Here is a 15052-nt window from a genome sequence, read left to right on the forward strand (position 1 = left end):
AAACTAGATGAAAAATGGAAGAAGAATGGAAGAGCAAACCCTAGAAAAGATGAAAAGGAGCCTAAGCATCCAAGAGATCCTCTCCAGAGAGCAAAATTAGGTCTGGTCGTTCTCCCCTGTCAAAAGAATAACTCTGAACTCAAAATAGGGGTATTTAAAGGTGAGAAGCGCAACAGAAAACAGGCCCAAGCCCAACGAGCCACCGCCCGGCGGTTTAAGTGTGCCGCCCGGCGGTTTGCCATAATCCACCAAACCGCACGGCGACAATCGCCACCGCCCGGCGGTTTAAGTGTGCCGTCGGGCGGTGCGTCGACCCTTCAAATCTTCATTTTTCTACTCTTTTCTTGAGTCAACGACCTGTATCTTTAACTTCATTCTTCACTTTCTAGAAATAGCTACAAAACAATGCAAAACAAGCATAATATCGCTAAAAACAACTTTTAACTCTCTACAGACTCATTTATTGAGTTTTGCTTGATTCTAGGCTCATTCCAAGTAGTAAAGGGTGTAATTCGGTCCAAATTGACATATGAAAATAACTGTTTTTCAACCTTCATCAATGTCATAAAAAAATAGTAATATAGCAAAAATAATTAATATTATAGAAATATCAAATGACAAAAATATTAACAAATGTTTATTAAGAATAACTTTTCTAATATAATATTTTATTATATTATAATAATTAATAAATATTAGTTTAATTTTTACATAATAAAATATAAATAATAAATAATTGATTAGTAAAACAATTTTATGAAACAACAAAATAAATATAAATACAAAATTATTTTAAAATAAAATAAGTAGATAAAAAGATAAAAATAAGTTATATACACATATAAAACAAAAAAATATAAATAAAAAATTAAAAAAAATAAATATAGAAGTAAAATAATATTCATGACAAAATAAATATAAATAAAAAATAAAAAATAAAATAAAATAATTTTCATACACATATAATAATAAAAGAAATATAAATAAAATAGAAAATAATAATATCAAATAATTAAAAAATTAATTTGTAAGACACTTATGAATAAAATAAAATAAATATTAAAATAAATTTCAATTAAAAAGAACATGTATTGTTATACTATTCAGTTTCAAAACTAGTACAACTCATTTTAAAATTAGTCAATGCAGTTTAAAATTAATATAGTTATTAGTTCAGTTCAGTCCAGTTTGATAAAACAAAAAACAGTTCATTTCAATTTGTCTATTAGTTTTTAGTTCAGTACATATTTTAGTAGTACAGTGCAGTTCAGTTCTATTTGTCCACCCCTAATAAGGACTTAATGTCTTTAAAACGCCTTGTTCTTAATTGGATGTTTCACTTTGGAGCTCCAACCTTTTCACATTCTACCTTCAACTTTCAAAAATGCCATGCCATTGAAATCCTTAAATATGTCTTGAATATATAATACGAAACCCTACATCCCATTTCATGTAATACGAAACCCTGCATCTCATTTCATGTAATACGAAACCCTGCATCCCATTTCATCAGTTATAAAACCATGCACCCCATTTCAATATGTTCTTCTTTCCTGTTTCGTTGAGTGTTGTCATCTGCACCTTGTTTCATTTCTTCGTGTGGTCCTCAGAGTTGAGAGAGATTTAAGAGACAGGTGGTGTTCTTGGTTGTTATTGTTTGAGACAACTTCAGGTGTTTGATACAGCTTAGAAGTGGTGGTTCAAGACAACTGGTGGTGTTCGGGACAACTTGGAGGTGGTGGTTCAAGGAATTTAGTGGTAGTGTTGTTGATGGTTGGCATTGTTGGGGTGAATAAAAAACATCCATAGCAGATTATTCGACATATATATTATCGGATTGAGATATTCGACATAAAGAACATCGGATATTCACATCCGTAGGAGCATAAACCTTCAAAAACATGAATCAGATATAGAAATCTAAAAATCACAACATCCGATATCGAAATCCGAGACAGAGAGCATCGTATATCGATATCCGATAGTGTGATTTTTGAATATTCATATTCGATTCATGTTTTTGAAGTTAGTTTTATAAATGTTTAATTATATTACTTTTTAATTATTCAATTAGTTTTAATTTTTTTTTAAAATTTATGTATAAATTTGTATGAATTTATAATATTTAATTAGATAATTTGTAATTGTTAAAAAATAATTTGTATTGATTTATTAAATTTAATAAAAAAAATTAGAAAAAAAATTAATATGAGGAATTTTGCATCGGATATGAAAATCTGAAAGAGAGAATATCGGATTTTGATATCTAATTTTCTCTTTATCGAATGTCAATATCCAATAAAGGGAGAATCAGATATTATGATCCGATATTTTCCCGATCGAGTTTTCACATGCAATGAATTCTGTGTGAAATATGCAGGCTTATATCCACATTCAATTGAGAAAAATAATACTTTGACACACATAATTAATTTTTTTATATTCATTTGACACTATCTTTTCTTATTTTTATTTTCTTCTTTTTTTAAAAAACTACAAAATTTCTTTTCTTAAGATCATTTTCCTCTTGTTAAATGTGTTAAATAAATATCAATGTATGTCATGCTATCCTTATTCTCTAATTTTTATCCATGTTTATTTGTTTTTTCTCACTATACCAATAATTAATTATAGCAACATAGGTTTGTTTTATAAAAAATTAAATAAAACCGTTAACTTAATATTTTATTTTAATTAATAGGTTTGTTTACTAATATATATTTGAATTATTGAATATGTTTGTTTACAATGTAAATTATTTTTTTTAAATGAGAAATTTATTAATTTTTTTTTGTCGTTTCTTGACGTATAAATGTAGATGAGAGGGGATATTTTAATATATAACAGAAAGTTGAGTAAAAATTTATATATATATATATATATATATATATATATATATAAAGATATTTATTTATTTTTATTAATTATAATAATGTATATATAGTAAATAGTTAATTATTATAAACCACTATTTTTTTATAATTATTTAATTTTGTTAATAAAAAAATGCATTTGAAATGTTTAATTTTTATAATATAAAAAAGTATATTTATAATTATTTAAATTATTTTAAATTTATTATATTATTTATAAATATATAATTTATTGTATTAGGTTACGAAAGAGAAAAGAAGGAGAAAGGAAATCCAAATGAGGAAGAATAAGTGTGCGTGGTGCTGTGCAGGGAAAGTAAATTCAAAACCGAAAGACTGTGTGTGGTGCTGTGGAGAGAAGGAGTGAAGGAGTGAAAATGAGATTCCAAGAGAGAAACACTACAGAGCTTGATAAAGAATCTTTTGACTAGATTCTTTTAGATTTCTACAAATATTAAAACAGTTTTTAATTAGGAGTCAAATAGGTATTTTAAGGATAGAAAGGGTTGAAAGTTTAGGGTGAAATCCCTTCTTAATTCTCTTCTAGTGTTCACACCTTGGACTTAATAGTGCAAATTGATCTTATTTTACTTATGAAAGAAAGGCTACTTCCTCCACCACCACTGTCTTCTTCCTACACCTCCCCAACTTACTCTCTCTTTTCCATTTCCTTCACACCCACCACCCTTTCCTCTCCTCTGCTCCTTCTCTTTCAATTTCTGTCATCCATCCTCACACCGACTCCTCTTCTTCTTCTCTTTCCTATATATAAACAGGAAAAACTCAATTGAAAAATCTATGTCGAGGAAAATATGTAAATAGATGATAAACATGGAGGCCTAAATGTATATTCCATATTTGTTTGGCTTCAATGGATAACGAATGTTGATGTCTGATTGAAGGCTCAAATCTTCATTTTCGTTTACTTTTTTAACGATTTAATTACTACGGTAATTCAATTTTTACTGAAGGACAATTGTGGAATGGAGTGGTGTAGAAAAAAAATCTGTGATAGTGTAGGAAGCAACATCCTAAAAGAAAAATACACTCTAAGTTAAAGTTAAATTCTATTGTATAAAAATGAAATTATTTATTTGAAACTAATAAACATCCTCCCCATGCACTCATCATTGTGGTTCTAATTTGTGCACTTTAAGAATGTCAACGACATCTTTTAGAGACATGTTTTCTAGTTTGTCTAAGTTTGTTGCCTACTATCTCTATTGTATAGGTAAGTTGTGTAAAATCTTGTTAATGTGATCATATGTATCACACACTAATGGAAAAAAACTGATATTTCCTTTTTTTTTTCAATTTTGTTTTATAATTTTTTTCCTTGAAAATACTTATAAATAATTTATAAGAAATTGCTACCAATTTTTTGGTAAATGATTTTGTACAAAACATTTTTCATAGCAAATTTTGTAGGAAATACTTAAAATCTTATAATTTTGTAAGAAATAATTATTCACCTAAAATTACCTGTCAACTAAAAAACTTCAAAACAAAAAAGGCAAAAGAAGTCCTTTTCTTGCAAAATTTTATAACAAATTTACAAGAAAAATCTCGTGCAATATGAACAATTCTAGTAGTGTCATAATGCTTGTCTAGTAAACAAAATTCATTTAGTATGGTTTGTTAAAAATACTTTGCATGTTTTTTTGTTCTCTTCTTTATTGAAGGCTCATATGTTGAATAAACAAGCTAAGTTTGTTATTATTTTACATAAGCTGAACCTTTACATATGATCTATAATGTCTTACATTTCTTTTGCTCACTTGAATTTGTGCACTTTGATATTGCAAATTATAGTGCATTTTAAGTCATGGGGTTGAGTTGATATCTTTTCATTTCTTATCTTTCCATAGAATCCTTGGTAAGGGTTATTGTCATTTGTTAGAACATACTTCCTGCTTTCTACTATCTCCATCAATATGGCACGAATACAAGAATGCAATCATTCTATTTTTCTAGTAGTTAATTTTTTTTCTCATTTTAAAAGGGATGGTATTAACTCCTTGTCCTTCATTTTTCATTGAAGCATTTTGTATTAACTCCTCTTGTTCTACGAAGAACTAATCTCAAAAGATTAGCTTTGATATCAACTAAAATAACAAGATATATAAAAGAGGGGTGGAGTATAGCAAATAAAATGCTTTGAAAACTTTTTGCAATGCAAAGTTTATTAAATGTTAAAAAAGGGTTGTCCATCAAATCGAACCAAGTCAGTAAGACTAACTCAGGCTAAAGTTAGAGATGGGCCGACTAGGGTTAAAAGTCAAGATGGACCAGTTCAAGCTGAAGGTACCACCCTACCTGAAGGTAGAGGCGGTCACCCTGAGCTTAAGGTCGTGACAAGTTGACTTGAGGCGAAAGTCGAGACCTATTGGCCTGTAATGACGGTTGAGACAAATCGATTAAGATAAAAGGTTGAGGCAGTACGACTTGAAGTGAAGATTGTGATAAACCAGTCCTGGCCCAATATTGATACGAGTCGACCCAAGCTGAAGGTTGAAACTAGATGGTCTGAGTCGAAGGTCTACATGTACATCCCAAGCTTAAGGTTGTGATGGACCAGCCTCGACCAAAGGTCAAGACGAATCGACCTGAGTCAAAGACCCAAATGGACACCCATGCCAAAGGTCTAGATGGGCGGGTTTGAGTTGAAGTTCGAAACCAGTTGGCTTGGACCAAAGGTTGAGATGGACTAACCCGAGTCAAAGGTCAAGACTAATCAATATAGATTGAAGGTTAAGACGAGCTAGTTTGGGCTGAAGGTCGAGATTGGTCAACCTAGGTTGTAGTTTAAGATGTGTTGGCTCAGGCTAATGGTCGAGATATGTGGACCAAAGTTATAGATGGAAGCGTACCAACCAGATCGAAGGTCAAGATAAGGTTAGGCCGGGACGTCAGGTCGACCCAAGGTGTAGGTCGATATGGGCTTGGGTTGGAAGTCAAGATGTGTTGACTCGAGAAAAGATGCAATTGGACCAAAGGTCAATACATGTCGATTTGGGAAAAAGATTGAGACCTATTGGCCTAGGTAAAAGGTTGAGATGAGTTAACTTGGACCAAACATCAAGGCATACTAACTGGGGGAAAACGATTTGTCAAGTTGAATGTCAACATGTGTCGACCTATAGACTGGCTTGACCCGAAGCTTGAGATGGGCCAATCTAGGTCGTAGATCGAGACTGGTCAGCTCGATCGTAGATTGAGATGCACCAACAATTCAAAAGTTGACACAAGTCAGCTTAAGTTGAAAGTCTATATAGGTTGGTCTTGTCGAAAGTCTAGAAAGTTTAACCAAGATTGAAGGTCGAGATAGTTCGGTTTGGATTGAAGGTTAAGACTTCTCGGCTCGAGCTGAAGTTCAATATTGACCAACCCGAGCCAAAGGGTGGCATCATCATACTCCAAGCCTTATATAGGTTTGATTAATCATATTCATTCACAATCCTTCCCTTATAATGTTTTCTTCTTCTTCAGTTGGCTCCTCTAATTACCATTATTTTGAGATGTCTCCTCCAATTGCTTTTGCATCATAAGATTTTCATCTCTCAAGTCATTTATCTCCTCCTCAACTAGTTGTCTCTGCAACTCCAAGAATAATGTAGCGTTTAAATCTATGTTGTTATGCTCTCCTGTCACTGATTATTTGTCTTGATTGGTCATGTTTCTCGTAGATATCATTGGATCTTTTAAGTATATAGGCACTAGGGTAGGTTCCAAATATTCTTGTATGAAACCAAATTGTTTTGCAAGATCATGTGTTCTCCTTCTCCAACATTTGAGATGCTCTTGTGTGACTCTTGATTCAATTAGAGGAGGCAGGATAGTTGTAAACACTTCAATGCTCAAGTCAATGATAACATTTAAGTAACAAGTATGTATATATATAAAACTGAAAGGAGTTCTTTACCTAATATGTTTTTTTTGTTAATATACCTTATTGTTTGGGCACTTATCTCACTGAACTTATTGTCTTTATTTTCATAATATACTCCTACTTTAGGAATATTTAAATATTACAATAAATATCATTTCGTAATATTAAACTGATATCGTAATATTAAATTGACATATTGTTATTCTACGTAGGTCGAGATGATGCTAACTAACTTGATCCAACATAACCTCTTCTTGTATACAGCTGCTTTAGTTGTAGGACATGATTATCCCGATCCTATACCATACAAAAAATAACTTCAACCTCGTCTAAGTAAAATATAGACAATATATAAACAAATTATAAATAATTCTTAAATAATTATTCTTTCTCTCCCTAGTAACTTTAATTTTTATCACTTAATTTTTCTAAAATACTCAAATAACACGGATTGAATATCATATGATATCTATACCTACCTATCAAGAAGGAGATAATTAAAACATGCATGTATCATCCATTAACGTTCATTATAGATTTACGCGTGTATATATATACGCTTATAGTCTAATGGATACTTGAATTTAGTTTCTTAGATTTAGTAATGATGTGATTTTGATATATCTAAGTTTTAATATATATATATATATATATATATATATATATATATATATATATATATATATATTCAAAACTCTAGTTAGAATTTGTAAGATTTTTGAAGTTGATATTGTCCTTTACTTTACGTTTTCCTTGAGCTTTGTTAAGATCATTGAAGAAAAGATAATATTCATGTTATCCCATAATACTATGTCAAAATATAGATCCAATTGCCTCTATTTTTGTCTGTCTAATTCTATAATGGAACATAAGTATGTTGTGTAACGACACATTGAACTTAACTCCACACGTTGGAATTAGTTATGTTCCTCTTTCTCTCTGACACAAATGGAGAGAATGTTACAACTTTTTCTCCATTTTACTCGCCACCTTATGTGGGAACATAAGAAAAACATCATCATCCAAATTTGTTCCTATACTGGCCTAAACACGTCTCCACGGTGTCTCTTTGTTTCTTGGTTTGTTAAGCCCCATTAGATGCATGGCATTTGGGTTTTGATGGGGTTTGGTTCTTCATTTGGGTTGTGTTTGATACTTTGTCCTTCCATCCTCGAACCTCATTAATTAGAAAACTTTTTCTTTATTCTTTGCTTTCTTTCATTTGTTCAAAGCTTCTTCTTGTTAAACAATCCAAATTAGAGTTTTTGGAGCTCCTCTTCTTTTGATTTCAAAGTTCTTAAGACAAGGATATTAAAGTCTCCTCAAAAGTTTAAAATCATTTTCACTTTGTAAAATATGTCTTTCTTTGCGGTTTTGGGGACGTAATTAGAAAAGGAAGCTTCTGTTGATGGATTGAAAATTTGGAATCTATCTAAAGGTCCTTCTTTTTTTTCTCCTTGAAAAAAATAAAAATTTTTGTTTTTAGTATTTCTAGAGAAATGAGTTGCTTTTCATGTTTTTCATCAACTAAAGCAGCCAAACCTTGTAACAATGGAAAGAGGATGCAACAGCCTGCTTCTCATTCTCCCAAAGAATCGGCTCAGTCACAACCAGGTGAAATCTTTTGAACAAGAAATATGAATCATCAACTTTTATTATATATACTTTCTCATTAATATATATTTTGTATACTTTCTCATTAATATTTATTTCTAATGAAAAATATAGAAATAGATATATTTTTTTAAATTTTGATGTTAAATTGATTTTTTTATCTCAAATTTTAAGAAAATTCAAACTTTAAAAACAAATAAATATAGATTGTATAACCCTTTTAATTCTTTTTTTAATTATCAAATGCCTTTCAGACAAGTTTTTGCAACTCAAATATAAGTTTGGAATATCATTTAATAAATTTTTAAAAAAAAATTAATGTTATTAGATAAAAGAAATTATATTTGTTATTTTTAAAATTTAAAAATTAAATATATCAAAATTTAAAATAAAAATAAATTTTAATTTCTTGTCTGAGTTTACGAGCTAAGAATATATTTAATGTAAAAGTTTGTCAAATGATTTTTAATGCAAACTTTTTTAGTTACAGAGAATTACAATAACAAGGCAAAGACAAACCATCATCAATCAGAACCTAAAATGGACAAGGAGGTCAATAAAGATAATGAGAACAACAACATTGCTGCTCAAACTTTCACCTTCAGGGAATTGGCTAATATCACAAAGAACTTCAGGCAAGAATGCCTAATAGGAGAAGGTGGTTTTGGGAGGGTTTACAAAGGAAAACTTGAAAAAACCAACAAGGTAGGACAATGGCACTTTATTTCAGTTCTTTTTCTCTGCTGATATTGATGATCTTTGAAGAACATGCCTCTGACATTTGTAATTAATTAAATATGCACAGGAAGTAGCTGTGAAGCAACTTGACAGAAATGGATTACAAGGGAACAGAGAATTTCTTGTTGAGGTTTTAATGTTGAGTCTTTTGCACCATAGAAATCTAGTGAATCTAATTGGATATTGTGCTGATGGAGATCAAAGATTATTGGTCTATGAGTACATGCCATTGGGATCCCTTGAGGACCATCTTCTTGGTAAGATTCTGCTTATTCACTTGTGATGAAATTTAAAATTTAAAGGGTTCCCAACATGATTACAAATATTTTGTTGCAGATCTTGAACCACGACAAAAGCCTCTAGAATGGTTCCATAGAATGAAAATAGCTTTGGATGCTGCAAAAGGTCTAGAATATTTGCATGACAAAGCCAACCCTCCAGTGATCTACCGTGACTTGAAATCATCAAACATCTTATTAGACAGAGAATTCAATGCAAAACTCTCTGATTTTGGACTTGCAAAGTTGGGTCCTACGGGAGACAAATCTCATGTATCATCAAGAGTAATGGGTACTTACGGATACTGTGCTCCTGAGTATCAAAGAACTGGTCAACTAACTGTACAATCAGATGTATACAGCTTTGGAGTTGTTTTGCTTGAACTAATCACCGGAAGGAGAGCCATTGATAACACAAGAAAACCACATGAGCAAAATCTGGTTAATTGGGTGAGTTTTCCTATTAAGTTTATATAAAAAAATGATTTTGATGAAGTTAGATTTTGCCCTAATTGTTACGAAACGAAGCAGGCAGAACCAATATTCAAGGAGCCAAACAGATACTCAGAATTGGCAGACCCAGTTCTTGAAGGAAAGTTTCCAGTGAGATCGTTGAATCAAGCAGTGGCAATAGCAGCCATGTGTTTGAACGAGGAGCCATCAGTGAGACCTTTGATCAGTGATGTTGTGACTGCCCTTAGTTTTCTTGGGACAATCTCAAAGGGTGAAGAACTCCAAGGAACATCTCCTCCTGTTGACATGCCCTCCCCATCACACCACCCACAACAACCCACCAATGCTTCTTCCGATCTTCTTGATCAAGATATCGCTGCCATGGAACGCCAAAGAGCAGTTGCTGAAGCCATCGAATGGGGCAACAATTCTAGGAACAAAGCACCGCATCGTCAAACTCCTCCATCTTTGTAAATCCACTGCAATTATATTCACTTAATTTCACTCTACTATGTATATAACTATATATATACACGTAAATCTCTCCAACGCTGCAAGAGTTGGTGCTGTTGTATCATCCATGCCTCCTATATAAACTTTTCAACGCCGGTATCATCTATTGGGATAAATTTTTTCAGAGTCCCCGTTATGATATATGTAGCATTTTCATTCTTAACCAACAATGACAAAAAAAAGTGCTCCCTTTTATGTAGTAGAATGGAACAGCCTGGTTTGTTTGTAGTGTTATATGTTCAAATAATAAGACCAATTACGTATTGGGAAGCTGCTAGTAAAACGTTATATTAGACTCAAACGGAAGGACCGATAAGTTTTCATATCAAACATTTACATTTATTTAATATATATTATAAAAGTAAAATAGTTAAATTATAAGATAATTTTTTGTATTTATAAAAGAAAAAATAAATAAAAAGTAACTAAAAGTAGTGTTTTATAAATGTAAAAAATTTGTATGTATTATTATTTCTCGTTTTCTTTACCATATAAATAAAATAATGAAAACAAATAAAATGTATTAGGTTAGATTATCTGTTTTTTAGATTGAGGAGGAGCTACATCACTAATGCAAAAATTACTTTTTATAACGTACAAAAATGACCTATTATAACGTACAAACTGGAGATATAGTTCTGGGCGATATAATAAGTCTGCACATTTTATAACGTAGTAAAAAAATACGTTATAATAGATTCAGCATATTATAACGTAGAAAAAAAAGTACGTTACAATAAATTCAGCATATTATAACGTCGAAAAAAAAATGTTATAATAGATTATGTCTATTATAACGTAACAAAAAAAGTACGTTATAAAAGGTGGCTTTTTTTAAAAAAAAAATTATGCTTACATCTTGCATCCAATCAAATTTCCTAGTATTATCTTTTAAGTTTATTGTTACTCATTTACCAAATATTATTATGTTTCATCTCCTAAAAAAATAAAGACAAATAAAATAAAATTTCATTGTCTATTATAAGAGAAAAATAATAATAATCCAAAAAATTCACAAGACAATAAAATTGCTAAAGAACAAGTGTTCAAGGTATAAATAGTTAAAAGCATGAAATAAAATACATTCAAGATAGAAAGAATAATGTGTGACAATATAGCAATATTTTACTACACATTAAACTCTAAAAGCCTATAGAAAAATAATCAAGATAAGACTCATTAATCTTGAGTGGCAGGATCTGTTCCAATAGAAGGGCTATCGGCAAAATATTCTCGATGCTTGAGTGGCAAGATCTGTTCCAATAAAAGAGCTTAATGTCTTAAATTCACGCCATACTGGTCATAAAGTATAATAAATAGGTTCAATGTAAAAGAAAATAACATAGTTACTATACAATTAGAAAAAATAAATTATATATGTTATCTACGATGTCTAAATAAAAAGCATCACATCAATCTAAATAGAAGCTTAAAAACACACTAGTGGAAAAATGTGGCAGGCTATTCAACAATCACTACTAAAGCAAGATATTTTGACATAATTCAAATACACAGCCAAGATCAAAAGTTTCATGTTAGGATCCTTCGTCATTCAGTTCTATGTAAAACATTTCCAATAAATTAAGGAGACCTGAAAATTTATACATCACCATTGGTACCTAATCAGACTTAACATCCCAGTCTGATCATTTTATATGGCCACCAATAGCAAGCATATACTGACCCACTATACAGCCGCACCATCATAATACCCAACATCAAGAGAACAAATATAAATTGGAAAATACTAACCAGTGCCTTAAGGAAGCAAGTAAAGGAATTAAAAGGAGAAATTTTTTATTATGATTAAAAAAGGCACTCCCCTACTATTATTTTAATGCGCTATCATAGAGTTTTCAATCAAGGACTGTTCTAATAAATGAGCCAAATGCACTAAAGTTGCTACTGCCTGCTTCAATATTTATTTAGAAAGATTTAACCCTTCCTATTTTAAATAAATAAAAAATCAACTGCATCACTAATCATATCATGCATCATCATGTTTCAATCACAGACAACTGTAAAGGAAACTGGCGAACTAAATCTATATGATGAACATTATTCCACTCATTTTGTGAGGTAATGTAAAAGAGTCTTCCACTCACTGTGTGCACTTATCGCACAATTTTAAAAGCACATATTGACGGGCTTATATTTTTTGTATTTGAGTAAAAGTAAACATTGAGGAACCTCTTACTAACTTCCCACCACCATGTGTGAATATAAATAATACAGAAGAATCACTATCATCTGGGTTATCGCAAACACGTCATGGTTTATTGAACCTTGTTTCTATATCTTCACTGTATCTAGAAAGGTAAGAGACTCTCTACACAAGTGCAGTCAGGGGAAACAACAACAATTATTTTCGCCCATAGGCAGCGGTTCCTAAACCGAGACATATTCAGACGAGGCAAAGGGGTAGACTTTTTGCCTCGGTTCTGAATTGAGGCATAAAAGGGTAGGATTTTACCTCGATTCAAAGTTAACTGAAGTAGTAGGGTTTTTATTTTTTTATTTTTTTTCGCATGACTTTATGCCTCGGTTCCCTCTAAACCGAGGCAGTATGTCCACCTCTACTGCCTGGGTTGGGACCTGAACTGAGGCAGAATGGTCTTTTTTTATTTTTTATATTTGCTTTCTTGGCCAGCCTTTATGCCTCGGTTGTGACCTGAATCGATGCTATAGGGGGTTTTCTACCTCGGTTATGGTCATAACCAAGGCATATTCCCCTAATTTTTTTAAGAATAGGCCTATTTCTACAACATTCCCAACTGAGAAATAGACCTGCATATAATTTTATAGCCAAAACAGTCTAGAAAAATCCAGAAGCATATATTTTGAATAAAAATTATATTAAAACATATAAATACATTCAATGTAATCATAAATCAACTTCTTAGAAGCATAAATCAATCCAATGTAATCATAAATCAACTTTGAAGCATAAATTAATCCAATGTACAAAGTTAAACTAATAATGATGTACAAAAGCATAAAACAACATAGAAGCATGAACTTAGAACTTACTATATCCTAATATCTACTACATACTATTATATAATTGAATTACATATTTAGTCAGTGTTTTCCTCACGAGTTTAAGTGACTTCTGTGGAATTGGAGTAGTCATATTGAATCTTTGCATAAAAGACAATGATTTCAATTAATGTATATGAAATCTAAACTATAGAGAAAATAAAATTCAAACTTAAATGTTACCATTTGCCATTGTGACACCCGGGCACTAACGAAGGCGGGGACTGATCGCCGGTGCAAGAGGCACAAATAAGGAGCAGCTCCTGGCAGGCTTCCAGTGGAAGGGACACATGGACAAATCGATCATACACCGGAATGAGAGGGATCTAGAGACTATATAGGTATGGGACTATACAGTTGAAGGATAACTTAAAGGAATTGATTTGGCTACCTATATCAACAAATGCATTTGCTTTTCGATAGCCTAACCCATAAGAACTCCATGGTTAAGCGTGCTTAGCCTGGAGTAATTTGGGATGGGTGACCTTTTGGGAAGTTTTCCCGTAAAGTGTGTGAGTGAGGACAAAGCACACTGGAAAGCCTCGTGTTGATGTGTAGGGACAGTCAATATTCCCTGTAAGTTGTCGGGGCGTTACAGATTGTATCAGAGCCTTCGAACATACACCGGAATGAGAGGGATCTAGAGACTGTATAGGTATGAGACTATGTTAAGTAATTACCATCTCTAGACTGTATAGGCATGGGATCCAGAGCCTACCACTAATTACTAGTTTACCATCTCTAGTCTCCCTAATTGATAATACAAGCATATGAATAAAATAAGAATTTCAATATAAAAGAGTTTCAAAAGGATTACATTGTTCCCCAACAACAAAGGGTTTAGTTCACCATAGACATGGTGAAACTAGATGGAATTATTGGAAAAGATTAAAGAGTAAACCCTAGATTTGATGGAGCCTAAGCATCCAAGAAACCGTCTCCAAGGAGTGTAGAAGTGTTCTTGACGTCTCTGCTTGCCAAAAGATTACTCTGAAGGTCGCACTAGGGCTATTTATAATGCATAAAAGAAACAGAATTTAAGCCGAAGTCCAGCTTTCAAGCGCTCAACGCTTAATTTGGCCACTCAGCGGTTTGCCTCCAAGTCGTCGACCGCTCAACGGTCCAGTCCGTCGCTCAGCGGTTTGCCTCCACATCGTTGGATGCTCAGCGGCACCGCTCAAGCGAGAGACAGTGGCTTCTCCCCCGAAGTTGGCGCTCAGCGCTGAAAATAGCGCTGAGCGGTGAACCTGACTCTTCTCTTCTTCCTTTTCTCCTCTTTTCTTGAGTCTAAGTCCTCCCTTCTTCACTTCCTTCCTCAAATCTCATCAAATCCTTCAAAATAATGCAAAAACAAGCATAATATCTCTAAAAACAACTTTTGACTCTCTTTTGACTAAACTAAGTGTTTTGCTTGATTCTAAGCTCATTCTAAGCCATAAAGGGTGTGTTTTGATATCAATTTTAATTGTAAAAATAACGGTTTTTAGACCGTTATCACAACTCCAAACTTAGAACTTTGCTTGTCCTCAAGCAAACAAGACAAAACTTGGCTTTCCACTTTTTCATCAAAATAGCTCAACAATCCAAAAATTCATTTTTCTCACAACAAGGAATTACTCAATTCAGATTTTCAGTGGAATCTTATCAAGATGCAT

General features: G+C 32.1%; 1 protein-coding gene across 1 annotated transcript; it reads left to right on the forward strand.

The window, feature by feature from the left end:
- Positions 1–8261: 8261 nt before the first annotated feature.
- On the forward strand, positions 8262–10428 carry LOC106758301 (probable serine/threonine-protein kinase PBL26). Its single transcript, XM_014641237.2, has 5 exons — positions 8262–8376; positions 8867–9081; positions 9182–9371; positions 9451–9842; positions 9924–10428. The coding sequence occupies exons 1-5, from the start codon at positions 8262–8264 to the stop codon at positions 10317–10319; spliced, it is 1308 nt and encodes a 435-aa protein (XP_014496723.1). The 3' UTR covers positions 10320–10428.
- Positions 10429–15052: the final 4624 nt, after the last annotated feature.

Source organism: Vigna radiata, chromosome 4, assembly GCF_000741045.1.
Source record: "Vigna radiata var. radiata cultivar VC1973A chromosome 4, Vradiata_ver6, whole genome shotgun sequence".
Lineage (NCBI taxonomy): Eukaryota > Viridiplantae > Streptophyta > Magnoliopsida > Fabales > Fabaceae > Vigna > Vigna radiata.